This window comes from Mustelus asterias, chromosome 10, assembly GCF_964213995.1.
Source record: "Mustelus asterias chromosome 10, sMusAst1.hap1.1, whole genome shotgun sequence".
NCBI lineage: Eukaryota > Metazoa > Chordata > Chondrichthyes > Carcharhiniformes > Triakidae > Mustelus > Mustelus asterias.
The window spans coordinates 33,110,395-33,130,237 of record NC_135810.1 but is presented as its reverse complement, the minus strand read 5'-3'; the positions used below and the strand labels follow the sequence as shown (position 1 = coordinate 33,130,237).

Sequence of the window (19,843 nt, the reverse complement as noted above, 5' to 3'; positions counted from 1 at the left end):
ATTAATATAAATGACAAATAATAGTGGACGCAGCATTGATCCCTGAGGCACACCGTTGGTCACAGGCCTCCAGTATGAAAAACAATCCTCTACAATCACCCTCTGGCTTCTGTCAAGAAGACAATTTTGTATCCATTTAGATACCTCACCCTGGATTTAACCTTATGCAACAATCTACCATGTGGTACCTTGTCAAAGGCCTTGCTAAAGTCCATGTAGACAACATCAAATGCACTGCCCTCATCTACCCCTTCAAAAAACTCAATCAAATTTGTGAGACATGATTTTCGACTCACAAAGCCATACTGACTGTCCCTAATCAGTCCTTGCATCTCTAAATGCCTGTAGATCCTGTCTCTCAAAATACCTTCCAACAACTTACCCACTACAGATGTGAGGCTCACTGGCCTGTAGTTCCCAAGCTTTTCCCTGGTCGATGCAGACTTGATGGGCTGAATGGCCCCCTTCTGCACTGTAGTGATTCTATGATTCTATGAAACTACAGGCCAGTTAGATCATCATCTGTCATAGGGAAAATGTTAGAAGCTAACATTAAAGACATTATAGCAAGGCACTTAGATAAATTCAAGGTAATCAGACAAAGCCAACATGGTTTTATGAGATGGAAATCATGTTAGACCAATTTATTGAAGTGCTTGAAGAAGTAACATGTGCTGTGGATAAAGGGGAACCAGCTGTACAGATTTCCAGAAGGCATTTGATAAGGTGCACATCAAAGATTACTGTGGAAAATAAAAGCTCATGGTGTAGGGGGTAACATATTGGCATGGATAGAAGATTGGCTAGCTAACCAGAAACAGAAAGTAAGCCTAATGGGACATTACACTGGTTGGCAAAATGTAACAAGTGCCGTACCACTGGATCTGTGCTGGGGCTTCAGCTTTTTACAATTTATATAAAGGACTTGGAAGAAGATACCGAAGATATAGTTGCAAATTTGCTGAAGATACAAAGATAGAACATAAGAACATAAGAACTAGGAGCAGGAATAGGCCATCTGGCCCCTCGAGCCTACTCCACCATTCAATAAGATCATGGCTGATCTTTTTGTGGACTCAGCTCCACTTACCCGCCCACTCACCATAACCCTTAATTTGTTTACTGTTCAAAAATGTGTCTACCTTGCCTTAAAAACATTCAATGAGGTAGCCTCAACTGCTTCACTGGGCAGAGAATTCCACAGATTCACAACCCTTTGTGTGAAGAAGTTCCTCCTCAGCTCAGTATTAAATCTGCTCCCTGTTATTTTGAAGCTATGCGCCCTAGTTCTAGTTTCACCCATCAGTGGAAACAACTTCCCTGCTTCTACCTTATCTATTCCCTTCATAATCTTCTGTTTCCATAAGATCTCTCCTCATTCTTTTGAATTCCAATGAGTATAGCCCCAGTCTACTCAGTCTCTCCTCATAAGCCAACCGTCTCAACTCTGGAATCAACTTAGTGAATCTCCTCTGCACCCCCTCCAGTGCCAGTATATCCTTTCTCAAGTAAGGAGACCAAAACTATACACAGTATTCCAGGTGTGGCCTCACCAGCACCTTATACAGCTGCAACATAACCTCACTGTTTTTAAACTCCATCCTTCTAGCAATGAAGGACAACATTCCATTCGCCTTCTTAATTACCTGCTGCACTGTAAACCAACTCCTTGAGATTCCTGCACAAGGACATCCAGGTCCCTCTGCATAGCAGCATGCTGCAATTTTTAACCATTTAAATAATAGTCCATTTTGCTGTTATTCCTACCAAAATGGATGACCTCACATTTACTAACATTGTATTCCATCTGCCAGACCCTCGCCCACTCACTTAGACTATCTATATCCTTTTGCAGACTTTCAGCATCCTCTGCACACTTTGCTCTGCCACCCATCTTAGTGTCATCTGCGAATTTTGACGCACTACACTTGGTCCCCAACTCCAAATCATCTATGTAAATCGGAAACAATTGCGGTCCCAGTACTGATCCCTGAGGCACATCACTGGTCACTGATCGCCAACCAGAAAAACACCCACTTATCCCCACTCTTTGTTTTCTGTTCATTAACCAATCCTCTATCCATGCTAATACATTACCCGTAACACCGTGCACCTTTATCTTACGTAGCAGTCTTTGGTGCGGCACCTTGTCAAATGCCTTCTGGAAATCCAGATACACCACATCCACAGGTTCCCCATTGTGCACTCCGCACGTAATGTTCTCAAAGAATTCCATCAAATTAGTCAAACATGACCTGCCCTTCATGAACCCATGCTGCGTCTTACCAGTAGATGAAGGGTCCAGTACTTCCCTGGAGCGGAGAAGCTATGACATCTCCTCCGGAGCCTTCAACATGTCATTGATGAAGACAAACATCTCGCCAAGGCCATCCCCACACCCCCACTTCTTGCCTTCAAACAACCGCACAACCTCAAACAGACCATTGTCCGCAGCAAACTACCCAGCCTTCAGGAGAACAGTAACCACGACACCAGTGGCCTCTGACGGAAATCTTTGTCGCTTCTTTGGACACGGGTGAGGTCCCTGAGGATTGGAGGATAGCGAATGTGGTCCCGTTGTTTAAGAAGGGTAGCAGGGATAACCCAGGAAATTATAGGCCGGTGAGCTTGACGTCCGTGGTAGGGAAGTTGTTGGAGAGGATTCTTAGAGACAGGATGTATGTGCATTTAGAACGGAACAATCTCATTAGTGACAGACAGCATGGTTTTGTAAGAGGGAGGTCGTGCCTTACAAATTTGGTGGAGTTTTTTGAGGAAGTGACAAAAACGGTTGATGAAGGAAGGGCCGTGGATGTCGTCTATATGGATTTCAGTAAGGCATTTGACAAAGTCCCACATGGCAGGTTGGTTAAGAAGGTTAAGGGTCATGGGATACAAGGAGAAGTGGCTAGATGGGTGGAGAACTGGCTTGGCCATAGGAGACAGAGGGTAGTGGTCGAAGGGTCTTTTTCCAGCTGGAGGACTGTGACCAGTGGTGTTCCGCAGGGCTCTGTACTGGGACCTCTGCTATTTGTGATATATATAAATGATTTGGAAGAAGGTGTAACTGGTGTAATCAGCAAGTTTGCGGATGACACGAAGATGGCTGGACTTGCGGATAGCGAAGAGCATTGTCGGGCAATACAGCAGGATATAGATAGGCTGGAAAATTGGGCGGAGAGGTGGCAGATGGAGTTTAATCCGGATAAATGCGAAGTGATGCATTTTGGAAGAAATAATGTAGGGAGGAGTTATACAATAAATGGCAGAGTCATCAGGAGTATAGAAACACAGAGGGACCTAGGTGTGCAAGTCCACAAATCCTTGAAGGTGGCAACACAGGTGGAGAAGGTGGTGAAGAAGGCATATGGTATGCTTGCCTTTATAGGATGGGGTATAGAGTATAAAAGCTGGAGTCTGATGATGCAGGTGTATAGAACGCTGGTTAGGCCACATTTGGACTACTGTGTCCAGTTCTGGTCGCCGCACTACCAGAAGGACGTGGAGGCGTTGGAGAGAGTGCAGAGAAGGTTTACCAGGATGTTGCCTGGTATGGAGGGTCTTGGCTATGAGGGGAGATTGGGTAAACTGGGGTTGTTCTCCCTGGAAAGACGGAGAATGAGGGGAGATCTAATGGAGGTGTACAAGATTATGAAGGGGTTAGACAGGGTGAACGGTGGGAAGCTTTTTCCCAGATCAGAAGTGACGTTCACGAGGGGTCACAGGCTCAAGGTGAGAGGGGCGAAGTATAACTCAGATATTAGAGGGATGTTTTTTACACAGAGGGTGGTGGGGGCCTGGAATGCGCTGCCAAGTAGGGTGGTGGAGGCAGGCACGCTGACATCGTTTAAGACTTACCTGGATAGTCACGAGCAGCCTGGGAATGGAGGGATACAAACGATTGGTCTAATTGGACCAAGGAGCGGCACAGGCTTGGAGGGCCGAAGGGCCTGTTTCCTGTGCTGTACTGTTCTTTGTTATTTGTACCACACAACCCTGCCACAGCAACCTCTGCAAGACGTGCCGGATCATCGACACGGATGCCATCATCTCACGTGAGAACACCATCTACCAGGTACATGGTACGTACTCTTGCAACTCGGCCAACGTTGTCTACCTGATACGCTGCAGGAAAGGATGTCCCGAGGCATGGTACATTGGAGAAACCATGCAGACGCTACGACAACGGATGAATGAACACCGCTCGACAATCACCAGGCAAGACTGTTCTCTTCCTGTGGGGGAGCACTTCAGCGGTCACGGGCATTCAGCCTCTGATCTTCGGGTAAGCGTTCACCAACGTGGCCTTCACGACACACGACAACACAGAGTCGCTGAGCAGAAACTGATAACCAAGTTCCTCACACATGAGGACGGCCCAAACCGGGATCTTGGGTTCATGTCACACTATCGGTAACCCCCACAGCTTGCCTCCTGGACTTGCAGAATCTCACTGGCTGTCCTGTCTGGAGACAATACACATCTCTTTAACCTGTGCTTCATGCTCCTTCCACTCACATTGTCTGTATCTTTAAGACCTGGTTGGCTGTAGAGATTCGCATTCTAATCAGTATTCTGTAACTTGATTTTGTGTCTCTGTATGCCCTGTTTGAGTAAGAGTTTTAACAACACCAGGTTAAAGTCCAACAGGTTTATTTGGTAGCAAATACCATTAGCTTTCGGAGCGCTGCTCCTTCGTCAGATGGAGTGGAAAGCTAATGGTATTTGCTACCAAATAAACCTGTTGGACTTTAACCTGGTGTTAAAACTCTTACTGTGTTTACCCCAGTCCAACACCAGCATCTCCACATCATGACTGCCCTGTTTGAGAGCAGATATCCACTCCATCTGACGAAGGAGCAGCGCCCCAAAAGCTAATGGCATTTGCTACCAAATAAACGTGTTGGACTTTAACCTGGTGTTGTTAAAACTCTCACTGTGTTTACCCCAGTCCAAAGCCGGCACCTCCATATCATCACTACCATCTACAGGGGAGGTCCCAGAGGATTGGAGAATAGCCAATGTTGTTCCTTTGTTTAAGAAGGGCAGCAAGAATAATCCAGGTAATTACAGGCCGGTGAGCCTTACATCAGTGGTAGGGAAATTATTGGAGAGGATTCTTCGAGACAGGATTTATTCCCACTTGGAAATAAGTGGACGTATTAGTGAGAGGCAACATGGTTTTGTGAAGGGGAGGTCGTGTCTCACGAACTTGATCGAGTTTTTCGAGGAAGTGACAAAGATGATTGATGAGGGTAGGGCAGTGGATGTTGTCTACATGGACTTCAGTAAGGCCTTTGACAAGGTCCCTCATGGCAGACTGGTGCAGAAGGTGAAGTCGCATGGGATCAGAGGTGAGCTGGCAAAGTGGATACAAAACTGGCTTGGTCAAAGAAGACAGAGGGTAGCAGTGGAAGGGTGCGTCTCTGAATGGAGGGCTGTGACAAGTAGTGTTCCTCAGGGATCAGTGCTGGGACCTTTGCTGCTATAATATATATAAATGATTTGGAGGAAAATGTAACTGGATTGATTAGTAAGTTTGCAGACGACACAAAGGTTGGTGGATTTGCGGATAGTGATGAGGACCATCAGAGGATACAGCAGGACATAGATCAGTTGCAGACTTAGGCGGAGAGATGGCAGATGGAGTTTAATCCGGACAAATGTGAGGTAATGCATTTTGGAAGGTCTAATACAGTTATTCTGGAATAAATTATTTTTAAATGAACTTTGACTAGACTTTCTTCTCATCGTCCATCCTGGTGAGTCACTAAAAAGCCAGAACATAATTCCGGGGTACAGAACCGTAAAGGGTCTGAGCACTTTGAAAACGCTCACTCAAAAGGTCTATTGGTCAGGATAAACAGTGATCCCTCTCCCTCTCTCTCGTGAAGCTGTCCCAGTGTGGCACTCCCGGGTTGTATTTCACTACCTATAAGAGAGAGACACACACGGTCGTAGGTGGCAGTCAGGGTAACTCGTGTGGCATAAGGGCAAGCTCACTGAACAGTGAGTCTTTCTCCCTCTCTCTTGTGAAGCTGTCCCAGCACGACACTTCCGGGTTGTGGTTTCGACACCTGCAGGAGAGAGACACCCACAGTTATCAGTGGCATCCGAGACCAGTCTGTGTGGAGTAGAAGAACCTTTACAGAATACATTCCTACAAGATATCCGATGTGTCAATGTGCTGAATTAATGTCTAATGACCAACTTGTGTTAGACAAGATCCACCTGAAACTGAAAAATGCAACAATCATGAAGTCACAAAGGCCATATGCAATGAGAAACTGAAGGACAAGGACACATTGAATAGTTTCCAGCTGGCCCTCTCCAATGGATGCAAAATACTAATGAAGCCGGAAATCTTCAAAAGGGGATTAAATAGTGCAGAAGTCACCATTGAGCAGAGCGGAACCAACAAAAAAAAATGGATCACTGATCCAATGGGGAAATTGCTTGATGAAAGAAAGATAGCAATGAGTAAGAGGAAGGAAAAGAATATTGAACAAAGACGAGAAGACAATGAGAAGTACAGCAGCCTGGATAAAGTTGCAAAGAAGAGCTGCAGTAGAGACAAATGAGGATGGACATAATTAAAAGGCAGGGAGACACAAGAAGCAGTAAATCAGAACAGCTGCAAGATGGTGTGCAGGATGGTATGGGAACCAACTAGTACAAGAAGTCCCCAGGACCTAATGGGATCTATCCCAGAATACTGAGGGAGGAAATTGCTGGGGCCTTGTATGAAATCTTTGTATCCACTTTAGTCACAGGAGAGGTCCCAGAGGACTGGAGAATAGTTAATGTTGTTCCTTTGTTTAAGGAAGGCAACAGGGATAATCCAGGAAGTTACAGGCTGGTGAGCCTTACATCAGTGGTAGGGAAACTTTTGGAGAAGATTCTAAGGGATAAGATTTACTCACATTTGGAAAAATATGAACTTATTAGTGGTAGGCAGCATGGCTTTGTGTGGGGGAAGCCATGTCTCACAAACATGACAGAGTTTTTGAGGAAGTGACAAAAATGATTGATGAGGGCAGGACAGTGTATGTTGTCCATATGGACTTTAGCAAGATCTTTGACAAGGTCCCTCATGGAAAGCTGATATAGAATATGAAGTCACATGAGATCTGCAGTGAGCGAGTAAGATAAGACACAGGACTTGCTTGGTCATAGAAGATAGAGAGTAGTGATGGAAGGGGTTTTTTCCTACCAGGAGATCTGTGATCAGTGGTGTTCCACAGAGATCAGTACGAGGCTGTTGTTTGTAATATATATATTTGGAGGAGAATGTAGGTGGTCTGATTACAAGGTTTGTGGACAACACAAAGATTGGGGGAGCTGCGGCTAGTGAAGAGGATTGCCAGAGGATACAGCAGGATATAGATAGGCTGGAGACTTGGGCAGAGAAATGGCAGATGGAACTTTATCTGGACAAACGTGAGGTGATGTATTTTGGAAGGTCTAATGCAGAAGGGGAGTATACAGTAAATGACAGAATCCTTAGAAGCATTAACATATAGATGGATCGAGGCATGCAGGTCCGCAGTTCCCTGAAAGTGGCAACACAAGTGAATCAGGTGGTATGCATAGTAAGAAGTCTCACAACACCAGGTTAAAGTCCAACAGTGAGTTGCACTCACCTGATGAAGGAGCAGTGCTCCAAAAGCTTGTGCTACCAAATAAACTTGTTAGACTTTAGCCTGGTGTTGTGAGTCTTCTTACTGTTCCTACCCCAGTCCAATGTCGGCATCTCCAGATCAAGGTGGTATGATATGCTTGCCTTCATCGGTTAGGGCATAGAGTAAAAGAATTGGCAAGTCATGTTGCAGCTATATAGAACTTTAGTTCGGCCACATTTGGAATATTGTATACAGTTCTGGTCACCACATGACCAGAAGGATGTGGAGGCTTTGGAGAGGATACAGAAAAGGTTTTATCAGGATGTTGCCTGGTTTGGAGGGTATTAGGAGTGTTATGCTTCCGGGACTTGATGGTTTGAGTTATAAGGAGGGTATTAGTTATGAGGAGAGATTGGACAAAACTTGGGTTGTTTTCATAGAGTCATAGAGGTTTACAGCATGTGCCGAACACATCCCTACCTTCTAGACCTACCTATAACCCTCCATCCTATTAAGCTCCATGTACTCATCCAGGAGTCTCTTAAAAGACCCTATTGAGTTCGCCTCCACCACCACTGACGGCAGCCGATTCCACTCGCCCACCACCCTCTGTTGACTATCTACCTTATCTATACCCCTCATTATGTTATAGACCTCTATAAGATCACCCCTCAGCCTTCTACCCTCCAGAGGAAAAAGTCCCAGTCTAAAAGTCTCAGTCTATTTCAGCCTCTCCTTATAACTCAATCCATCAAGTCCCGGTAGCATCCGAGTAAATCTTTTCCGCACTCTTTCTAGTTTAATAATATCCTTTCTATAATAGGGTGACCAGAACTGTACATAGTATTCCAAATGTGGATTTACCAATGTCTTGTACAACTTCTGTATTCAATGTTCTGACCAATGAAACCAAGCATGCTGTATGCCTTCTTCACCACTCTGTCTGCCTGTGACTCCAGTTTCAAGGAGCTATGAACATGTATGAACATTTTCACCTGAACTTTTGGAGGCTGAGGAACGACCTGATAGAAGTTTACAAAATTATGAGAGGCATGGATAGAATGGATAGTCAGAGTCTTTTTCCCACAGTAGAAACATCAATTACAAGGGAACATAGGTTTAAGGTAAAAGGGGGAAGTTTAAAGAGGCAGGTTTTTTTTTTACACAGAGGGTGGTAAGTGCAGGATTGTGCTGCCAGAGGACATGGGAGAAGCAGATACAAGAGCAACAGTTAAAGAGACATCTTGACAGATACACTAATAGGCAGGGAATAGAGGGATACGGACTGCATAGAGGCAAAAGGTCTTTAGTTAAGGAAGGCGTAATGCAGGCTTGGTGGCCTGTTCCTGTGCTGTATTGTTCTTTGTTCTCTTTATTCTCTGTTCACTGTACCAATCATGGGCAAGGATGTTTAAATGTTATTGACAGATGAGGAGCAGGATGCAAGGTGGGTGGAACACTTTCAGGAGTTCCTCAACTAGTCTACCATAAGCTCCATGTTCAGATTCAATGATAGCACTGCTCCTCAGCAGCTGAATGTCAACCTGGGAGAATTTAACAGATTAAAGGTCCAAAGAGCCATCAAGAGCATGAAGAACAAAAGGCACCTGGAATTGATGAGATACCAGCAGAGCTATTGAAATATGGCAAAAGCACGGTCATAACAGAGCTCACAGATCTGTTCAACAAGATCTGGACTGTGGAGGACATCCTTGATGACTGGAGGTAGGGAGTAATCATCAAGCTACCAAAGGGAACTTCAGTGACTGCAACAACTGGAAAGGCATGAGATTGCTGTCAATACCTGGCAAAGCAGAAGTCAGTATGCTTCATGAAGAACAGGCAGGTTTCTGGGATAGATCATGCTGTGAGCAGGCCTGGAGTATCAACAGCCACTTCTTATCAAGTTCACTGATTTAACAAAGCTTTTGATAGCATCCATCAGCAGTTAGTCTGGTACATCCTACAGCATTTGGGAATGGTATACTAACATCTTATTCCTTGTACAGTTACTCCAGCTGCTGTGTCAAGAGCAGCACAGGCAGCATTGTTTCATAGAATCATCCAGTGCAGAAGGAGGCCATTCGGCCCATCGAGTCCTAGATCATAGATCATAGAAACCCTACAGTGCAGAAGGAGGCCATTTGGCCCATCGAGTCTGCACCGACCACAATCCCACCCAGGCCCTACCCCCACATATTTACCCGCTAATCCCTCTAACCTACGCATCCCAGGACTCTAAAGGGCAATTTTTAACCTGACCAATCAACCTAACCCACACATCTTTGGGCTGTGGGAGGAAACCGGAGCACCCGGAGGAAACCCACGCAGACACGAGGAGAATGTGCAAATTCCACACAGACAGTGACCCGAGCCGGGAATCGAACCCGGGACCCTGGAGCTGTGAAGCAGCAGTGCTAACCACTGTGCTACCGTGCCTCACCGACTCTTCAACAGAGCATCTTTTCCAGGCCTACCCCATGCATTTACTCCTCTAATTTCTTTAGCCTGCACATCCTGAGACACTAAGGGAAACTTAGTATAGAAACATAGAAAAACTACAGCACAAAACAGGCCCTTCGGCCCCACAAGTTGTGCCGAACATATCTCTACCTTTTAGGCCTACCTATAACCCTCCATCCTATTAAGTCCCATGTACTCATCCAGGAGTCTCTTTAAAACCCTATTGAGTTTGCCTCCACCACCACTGACAGCAGCCGATTCCACTCGCCCACCACCCTCTGTGTGAAAAACTACCCCCTAACATTTCCCCTGTACCTACCCCCCAGCACCTTAAACCTGTGTCCTCTCGTAGCAGCCATTTCCACCCTGGGAAAAAGCCTCCGAGAGTCCATCCGATCTATGCCTCTCAACATCCATACCTCTATTAGGTCTCCTCTCATCCTACGTCTCTCCAAGGAGAAAAGACCGAGCTCCCTCAGCCTATCCTCATAAGGCATGCCACTCAATCCAGGCAACATCCTTGTAAATCTCCTCTGCACCCTTTCAATCTTTTCCACATCCTTCCTGTAATGAGGCGATCAGAACTGAGCACAGTACTCCAAGTGGGGTCTGACGAGGGTCTTATATAGCTGCATCATTATCCCCGGACTCCTAAACTCAATCCCTCGATTGATAAAGGCCAGCACACCATATGCCTTCTTAACCACCTCCTCCACCTGCAGAGCCGATTTTAGAGTCCTATGGACCCGGACCCCAAGGTCCTTCTGATCCTCTACAGTACTAAGAGTCTTTCCCTTTATATTGCACTCCTTCATCCCATTTGACCTGCCAAAATGGACTACTACGCATTTATCTGGTTGAAGTCCATCTGCCACTTCTCCGCCCAGTCTTGCATCTTATCTATGTCCCTCTGTAACTTCTGACATCCCTCCAGACTATCCACAACCCCACCAACCTTCGTGTCATTGGCAAACTTACCAACCCATCCCTCCACAACCTCATCCAGGTCACTTATGAAAATGACAAACAGCAAGGGTCCCAGAACAGATCCCTGGGGCACACCACCCCTGGGACCTCCATTTAGAAAAAGACGCATCCATACCCACTCTCTGCCTCCTTTGGGCAAGCCAGTTCTGGATCCACAGGGCAGCAGCCCCTTGGATCCCATGCCCCCTCACTTTTTCTAGAAGCCTTGCATGGGGGACCTTATCGAACGCCTTGCTAAAATCCATATAAACCACATCTACCGCTTTCCCTCCACCAGGCTCGTAAGGCACAATCTGCCTTTGATAAAGCCATGCTGAGTATTCTTGAGCATACTAAACCTCTCTAAATGCTCATAAATCTTGTCTCTCAGGATCTTCTCCATCAGCTAACCAACCACTGAGGTTAGACTCACCGGTTGGTAATTTCCTGGGCTATCCCTATTCCCCTTCTTGAAAATAGGAACCACATCCGCAATCCTCCGGCACCTCTCCCGTCTCCATCGACGACGCAAAGATCATCGCCAGAGGCTCTGCAATCTCTTCCCTCGCCTCAAACAGTAACCTGGGGTACATCCCATCCAGACCCGGCAACTTATCTATCTTGATGCCATTCAAAGATTCCAGCACAACCTCTTTCTTAAAGTCCACATACTCAATCATTTCAGTCCACCACAAGCCCGCAGTACATCCACCCAGGTCCTTCTCCTCTGTGAAAACCAAGGCAAAATACTCATTAAGCACTTCTGCCATTTCTACTGGTTCCGTACAGACTTTCCCGCCTTCACCTTTTATAGGCCCTATTCCTTCACGTCTCATCCTTTTACTCTTCACATTTTTACAGAACGGCTTAGGGTTTTCCTTAATCCTACCTGCCAAGGCCTTCTCGTGACCCCTTCTGGCTCTCCTAATTTCCTTCTTTAGTCCCTTCCTACAAGCCGTATACTCATCTAGATCCCTATTTTCGCCAAGCTTTCTGAACCTTTTGTATGCTTTCCTTTTCTTCTCGACTAGGTCCCACACAGCTTTCGTGCACCATGGTTCCTTTAACCTACCAACTCCTCCCTGTCTGCTCGGAATGTTGTCCTGTAGAACTCTAGACAGACATTCCTTGAAAAACTGCCACCTCTCTTCAGTACATTTCCCCGAGAATACCTCCTTCCAATTTACTCCTCTAATTTGCTGCCTTATGTCTTCATATTTCCCCTTACTCCATATAAACGCTTTCCTAGCTTGCCGGATCCTCTCTTTTTCCAATGCAAGCATAAAGGAGATAGAGTTATGATCGCTATCCCCAAGATGCTCTCCCACTGAGAGATCTGACACCTGTCCAGGTTCATTGGTCAGTATCAGATCAAGTACAGCCTCTCCTCTTGTAGACTTGTCCACATGCTGTGTCAGGAAACCCTCCTGAACACACCTAACGAACTCCTCCCCATCCAATCCCCTTATCCTAGGGATATTCCAATCTATGTTTGGGAAATTAAAGTCTCCCATCACAACAACTCTGCTATTATTGCATCTCTCCAGGATCTGTTTCCCTATCTGCTCCTCCACCTCCCTGTTACTATTGGGCAGCCTATAGAAAACTCCCAGCAAAGTGATCGACCCCTTCCCACTCCGAACTTCCACCCACAGAGACTCTGTGGACAATCCCTCCACAGCATACACCTTCTCTACAGCTGTGACACTATCCCTGATCAGCAGTGCCACTCCACCCCCTCTCTTGCCTCCCTCCCTGTCCTTCCTGAAACATCTGAATCCCGGCACCTGGAGTATCCAGTCCTGTCCCTGAGACATCTAAGTCTCCGTAATGGCCACCACATCACACTTCCAGGCATCGATCCACGCTCTGAGCTCATCCCCTTTATTCACTATACTCCTGGCATTAAAGTAAACACATCTCAATCCTTTGGTCTGAGCTCTCCCCTTTTCTATCCCCCGTCCATCCTCCCTCTTGCACTGTCTATAACCCTTCTCTGTTAGCGAGCTAACTTCCTCGCTCCCAGTCACCTCGTCTCGATCCCCTCCCCCCAACCTATCTAGTTTAAACTCTCCCCAGTAGCCTTAGCCAACCTTCCCGCCAGGATATTGGTCCCCCTGGGATTCAAGTGCCACCCGTTTTTTGTGTACAGGTCACACCTGCCCCTAAAAAGGTCCCATTGGTCCAGGAACCTGAATCCCTGCCCCCTGCACCAGTCCCTCAGCCACACATTCATCCTCCACCTCATTCCATTCCTGCCCTCACCTTCCCGTGGCACAGGCAGCAATCCTGAGATTACTACCTTTGCTTTCTTCCTTCTCAGCTGTCTCCCTAATTCCCTATACTCTCTTTCCATGACTCCTTCCCCCTTCCTTCCCACATCAGCGGTACCAATATGTACCGCTACCTCTGGCTCCTCTCCCTCCCACCTCAGGATTTCTGGGACTCGATCAGCGACAACCTGGATCCTGGCTCCAGGGAGGCAGACCACCATCTGAGACTCCCGCCTGCCTCTGCAAAAACGCCTGTCCGACCCCCTTACTATCGAGTCCCCGATTAACACTGCCTTCTTCCTCTTTTCCTTAGCCCTCTGAGTTACAGGGCCGGACTCCACTCCGGAGACACGGCCACTGCTGCTTCCCCCAGGCGGACTGTCCCCCCCAGCAGTACTCAGGCAGGAGTACTTGTTGTGTAGGGGCACATCCACCGGGGTGCTCTCAATCACCCGAGCTTTACCCTTCCTGGCCGTCACCCACTTGGCCTCCACCCGTGGCCCTGGTGTGACCACCTGATGATAGCTCTTGTCTATCACCTCCTCATTCTCACTTAACAGCCTAAGATCCTCGAGCTGCAGTTCCAGCTCCCTAACACGGTCCCTCAGGAACCGCAGCTCAACACACCCCTCACAGATGTGGATGTCCGGGAGGCCAGATGCCTCCAGGACCTCCCACATCCTACACTGGGAACAACACACTGGCTTCACACTCATATTTGACCCTTTATATCAAGCTACACAGAGAAAAGTAAATAAGAATTAAAACTCACCCCTGCTCGCCCTGTCCCCCCGAAGCCCTGTGAGCCAAAGCCCTTACAGCTTACACTCTGCTTCCCACTCACTCCGCTGCCCGCTCCCGACGCTGCCCGCTCCCGACGCTGCCTGCTGCACACTGCGGCCTGCTTTTTAAACCTCCCACGCATTTTAAAAGAAACTACACACCTTCCCAGATTGCCCCGCGGGCGGCCTACTTCCGCTTTTCTAAAATGAGCCTAAACTTCTAAAAACCCGAACACTCGAAAACCCGCGAAAAAGTAAGTAAAAAAAATCACTGTCTTACCCTCTTTAGCTGTACTCGCAAAACGCTCCTCTCTCCCTTGCTCCGGTGGAACAAACAACGCTCCTCTCTCCCTTGCTCCGGTGGAACAAACAACGCTCCTCTCTCCCTTGCTCCGGTGGCCAACTAACCTGCATATCTTTGGACTGTGGGGGGTGGGGGGAATGTGGAAACCTGATTACCTGGAGGAAACCCACATAGACATGGGGAGAATGTGCAAACTCCACACAGTCACCCAAGGCTGGAATCGAACCCAGGTCCCTGGCGCTATGATGCAGCAGTGTTAACCACTGTGTTGCCGTACCACCCTTAAATATTATCATAGGAATATGACAAGGCTGCAGACTCTCCTGATTCATTTTCCTCCTGGTTATCTATTTCAACATGAGAAAGATGATGGTGGATGCAGACTTGGCATCCTGTGGAAATACCACTGGTTAAAAGAACTGGATTTTACAGATGACACTGTCTCGTTGGCCAATTAATCATATCTCATAGCTATCATATACCCAATTTTAGTTTATATTTCCTTTCAAACTCTGCATACTATTACTGAAGCAAATATGTTAGGCAGGCCCCTGAAAAAGTATTTCATATGGAAAAATCTCACTGCCACCACAATATTCAATTTACCTTAAAAATATATTGGATACATAAAGCTATCAGATTTTGGTTTTGTGTGTCATTAAATTAAAACTACTTTACCTTGACAGATGCATATAGTTAGTGAATGCTGCACCAGCTTGCAGCAGTAATCCAATAGACAAAACCTTCAGTACAGTGTGCATAGGTCCACCTTTCTTAATTGATCGCCAGATTGGTTGAGTGTATATGCAGGCTACGACAAAGTAAGCCAATACTAGCAGGAAGTAGAAATCATGTAACCCTGTGAAAAGAATAAAGACAACTCCCAGTTCACATGCGAGCAGAATGCCAAAGTCAAATAAGATAATGCTCGTATGAACATTTCCAACCTTTAATTAATACTCAAGTTATAGAAAACACACTTACAATCTACATCATTCTCATCAGATTGTTTAGAATGCTATCTACAATCAATATCAATAACTTTGATGAGGGGACCTGGGATAATATCTCCAAGTTTGCTGATGATACAAAATTAGGTGGGCAAATAAACAATGAGGAGGATGCAAAAATAGGTTGCAAAGGGATAAGGACAGATTGAGTGAGTGAGCGAACGAGAAGATGGGATGGAATGTAACATTGGGACGCATGAAATTATCCACTTTTGAAGGAAAACTGGAACTTTTTTTAAAATGGTGAGAGACTAGGAAATGTTACTATTCCAAGGGACCTTGCACAAAAACTAAAGAAAGTTAACATCCAGATACAGCAAGCAATCAGGAAAGTAAATGGCATATTAACTTATAATGAGATTGGAAAACAAACATAAAGAGAGCTTCTGGCAATTTTATAGAGCCTTGGTGAGGCCATATCAGAGTATTATGTACTGTTTAGGTGTCCTTACCCAAGGAAAAATATGTGAGCCTTGCGGGGACTGCAACAAAGGTTCATACCTGGGATGAGGGGATAGTCCAATGAGGAGAGATTTGGTAGATGAGGAATTTCAGAATTTCAAAGAATTATCTTGTTGAAGCATTCTAAATTTTTAAAAGACTTGATCAGCTCAACACTGGAAGGATGCTTCCCCAGTCTAGAACGAGGGAATCACAGTCGCAAAATATGGGGTAGCCATTTAGGACCAAGATGTGGAGAAATTTCTTTCCTCAAAGGATTGTAATCTTCAGATTTTTTTTAATCCTGGAGAGCTGTAAATGATCAGTTATTCAGTATATTCAAGAAAGAGATTGATAGATTTTTTTGGATACTGAGAGAATTAAGGGATTTGAAGATAATGTACGAAGGTAGAATTAAGGTACCAGCTCAGCCCTAATTGTATTGAATGATGAAGCAGGCTCAAATGGCCAATTGGCCTACTTTTGCTGTTAGAATGTAACTGGTGACAACTTTGTATTGGATGTAATGTGACCAATGGGAACAAGATGTAAGGGTCAGCTGACCCAGTAAACCATGGAACCAATTACAGAGTGATGTAATAGTCAGCTGACTAGCTGACTCAGTCAAATAAGAACCTGTTTCGCATTGTGGTGAGCTTGGAGTGGTCCAGGGCCCAAGTCTGGAGTAATGATGTTTCTTTACTAAACCATTTCTTTGATTTGCAAGTTGGAGTAAGTTTTGTTGTATTTTCATTATCTGTATTTTGAAGAGTTCCTTCTGAGGAAACATTGGTAGCAGAGGAAAACCCATTGTAACTTGGTGTTTGCTTTTGAAGAAGTGCTACAATCATGGCAAAAGATGGAAGTAAATTGGTGGGATTTGATTGTCCCCTTGTCTTTTCAGATGCTGAACCATATTGGCAATGGAAGGCAGAGGTGGAAATGTGGACCCATGTCACCACAATACCGAAAAAAGAGCAAGGTATGGCATTAGCTTTGTCACTTCCAGTAGGGCGCAAGAAGCAAAGTATTTTCCAATTGGACAACAGATGCCCTGAATAAAGAAGGGCTACAGCTCCTGCTACAAATACTTAGATAAGTTTTACCAGAAAGATGAGTTCTTGCAGAATTATGAAGGATGGGTGATGGTTGACAGGATTAGGAGACATGACACCAGTCCATGGAAGAGTATATCATGGATTTTGATAGGGGCCGTAACAGGCTAATGAAATTTAATTTGGAGGTTCCAAATGCAGTATTGGCCTTTAAGTTGTTGGACTGTGCATGTCTGTTGCATATGGATACTCTTTTTTTTTAGTAATGACTGGAATACAATTAAGTGGAACAGAGCTCCTCTTTGATCAAATGGCAGCATCATTAAAAACGTTTTTGGGAAACAATCCTTCCCTGCCGCCTTGTTCAATAAATATTGGAATGCCAATGGTGACCCAAATGGTACATGTAGGCCTTTAAACAGAGACAGTTACGTTAATAACAGTGTTGAAAATGGTTATAACCTATTTGAAAATGGGGAAAGACGCAGATGGGAAACTGATAAAAAAACGTTTAAATCAAAGGAATGCTAGAGGGATTGTGAATCGCTGTTTTCAATGCAATTTCCCCATACAGACCAGTACAGTGTAAACTGTCCGAAAAGATGAAATCGTGTCTTTGAAATCACATGTGACACAGAATATGTGGAAACTGACAGTGACGAGGATAAGGGCCAGGAACGCATTGTTTTGGTGGCAGAAAAGTTGTGTGCCATAATGAGTGTCCTGATGATAGACTCTTTCAACCTTGCTGCTTTAGATAGTGGATGTATGTCCACTGTCTGCGGCCAAGATTGGCTAGATTGTTATTTAGGGTCTCTTGATCATAAAGACCGAAAGAAAGTAAAGGAACATGATAGTTCCACCTGCTTTAGACTTGGAGAAGACAACATTCTAACATCCTCCAGAAGGGTGATACATCCCTGTAAGATTGTGGGAATCAGTACAGATGTGGTTTCCAGTGATATACCTTTGTTGTTAAGCAGGTCTGCGATGAAGAAAGCTCAGATGACCATTAATTTGCAACAGGATAAAACTGTGGACCTACATTTTACAAGATCTGGCCATTATTGTCTTCCTTTAAGTGAACCAAAATGATCAGACCAAAGGATTCATGAGGCATTAGTGTCGCTAATAGACAACAGCATGATGGACAAAAAGATTATTATTCTGAAATTCCATAAGCAGTTTGATCATCCAGCACCACGGAGACTGAGAGCACTGCTGCAGGATGCAGATGTGCTAGACAAAGGATATAATGATCTTGTAGAACAAACATCAGCCCAGTGTGAAATTTGCACAAAATATAGAAGGACACCCCCACATCCAGTCATTAGTCTACCATGAGCATGAGATTTCAGTGATGTAGTGGTGACGGATCTAAAGATATGGGACAAGGTCAAAGGCATCTATCTATTGCACTTTGTGGACATGGCCACCCAGTTTAACATATCCACGGTGATTTACAGCAAAGATAAAAAGACCATTATAGATAAAATTATGACCCACAGGATTGGAGTCACCGTCTAAATCTTTGAAGGACAATGGGGGCGAATTTGCAAATGATGAGTTTCAAGATATGTGTGAAAATTTAAATATTGTAATAATGCACACTGCAGCAGAGAGCCCATTCAGCAATGGCCTCTGTGAAAGGAATCACGCCGTTATAGATGACATGTTGCATAAACTTTTGGTGGATCAACCGGGCTGTAAATTGCAGGTTGCATCAGTATGGGCAGTGCATGCAGAAAATTTGTTACAAATGGTATTGGGGCTATAGTCCATACCAGTTGGTATATGGGAGGAATCTGAAGTTGCCGTCAGTATTAACAGATGCTCCCCGGTGCTAGAAGGCACAAGCATTAGCTCCATGTTTTCTGCGCACTTAAACGCTATGCATGCAGGGAGAAAGGCCTTCATTAAGGTTGAGGTTTCAGAACAGATAAGAAGGGCCCTAAGGCATCACATAAGACCATTGGGGGTATACTTTGAGAAAGGGGATAGGGTCTACTATAAAAGAGAGGGCAAGAAAGTGTGGAAAGGGCCCTGGAAAGTGATAGGAACAGACGGCAAGGTAGTTATAGTATATACGGTAACCAGGCAGTGTGAGCCCACTCTTCGAGAGTAGTGGGACTTGGGTATGAATTTGGAGCATCTGAGCAAGATGCAGAAGTGCAGGAGACACTTGTACCTCACATGCACATACCCTGAGTTATTATGAGGATCAGTCAACAATAGATGTGAGGGAATCTGATCAACAAACTACAGTGAAGCAGGGGATGAAGCTGCTACTTCAAAGGTTCAGCTACTCGAAATAGACACAGTGGTACCATACATACCCGAAGGGTCAAGTGAGTGGAGGGAGGCCACTATAATTGGGAAAGCAGGAAAGACCTCAGGAAAGTACAAACACTGGCTTAACATACAAAAGCGAGGGCAAGAAGCCAAAGCTATAGATTGGGAAAATGAGGTGGACAGATGTAAATAAAAAAAGTGAGACCGAAATCCTGAGGATGAGACAGTAAGTATTCGTGAACCCAGGAAAAAGTCATGAATCTGTGACCGAAGGTGTGTCAACAGAACAGCCATTTGAGAGTAGCAGCCCTGAAACAAACAGAGGCCGGAGCTTAATGAGGAAGGCTAGGAATCAAACCAATGACAGGAATAGGAGTAGAAGCCCCATGATAAGTAAGTATTAATAGCTGCAAATAAAATGGAGCTTGCGGAAATAAGAGGCCAAACAAAGAGAGCTGGACAGTTAGAAGGAGTTTGGGGTGCACACCTAGGTACCAGACAAAGGGCAGCCTGCTTTGTCCCATAGGTGGGTTTGCACAGAGAAAGTTTTGCAAGAAGGAATGTATAAAGCTAAAGCCAGATTAGTAGCTCATGGGTATGAGGAACATTTGGATGGGAGAGACATTAGGGTTGAT

General features: G+C 45.3%; 1 protein-coding gene across 1 annotated transcript in view; it reads right to left on the bottom strand.

The window, feature by feature from the left end:
* Positions 1 to 19,843, bottom strand: part of gpr180 (G protein-coupled receptor 180) — a 174,055-nt gene that overhangs the window by 60,592 nt on the left and 93,620 nt on the right. Inside the window, exon 4 of the mRNA XM_078221646.1 lies at positions 15,089 to 15,269. Coding sequence (XP_078077772.1) covers positions 15,089 to 15,269 — 181 coding nt within the window. The remainder of the gene's footprint in view (positions 1 to 15,088; positions 15,270 to 19,843) is intronic.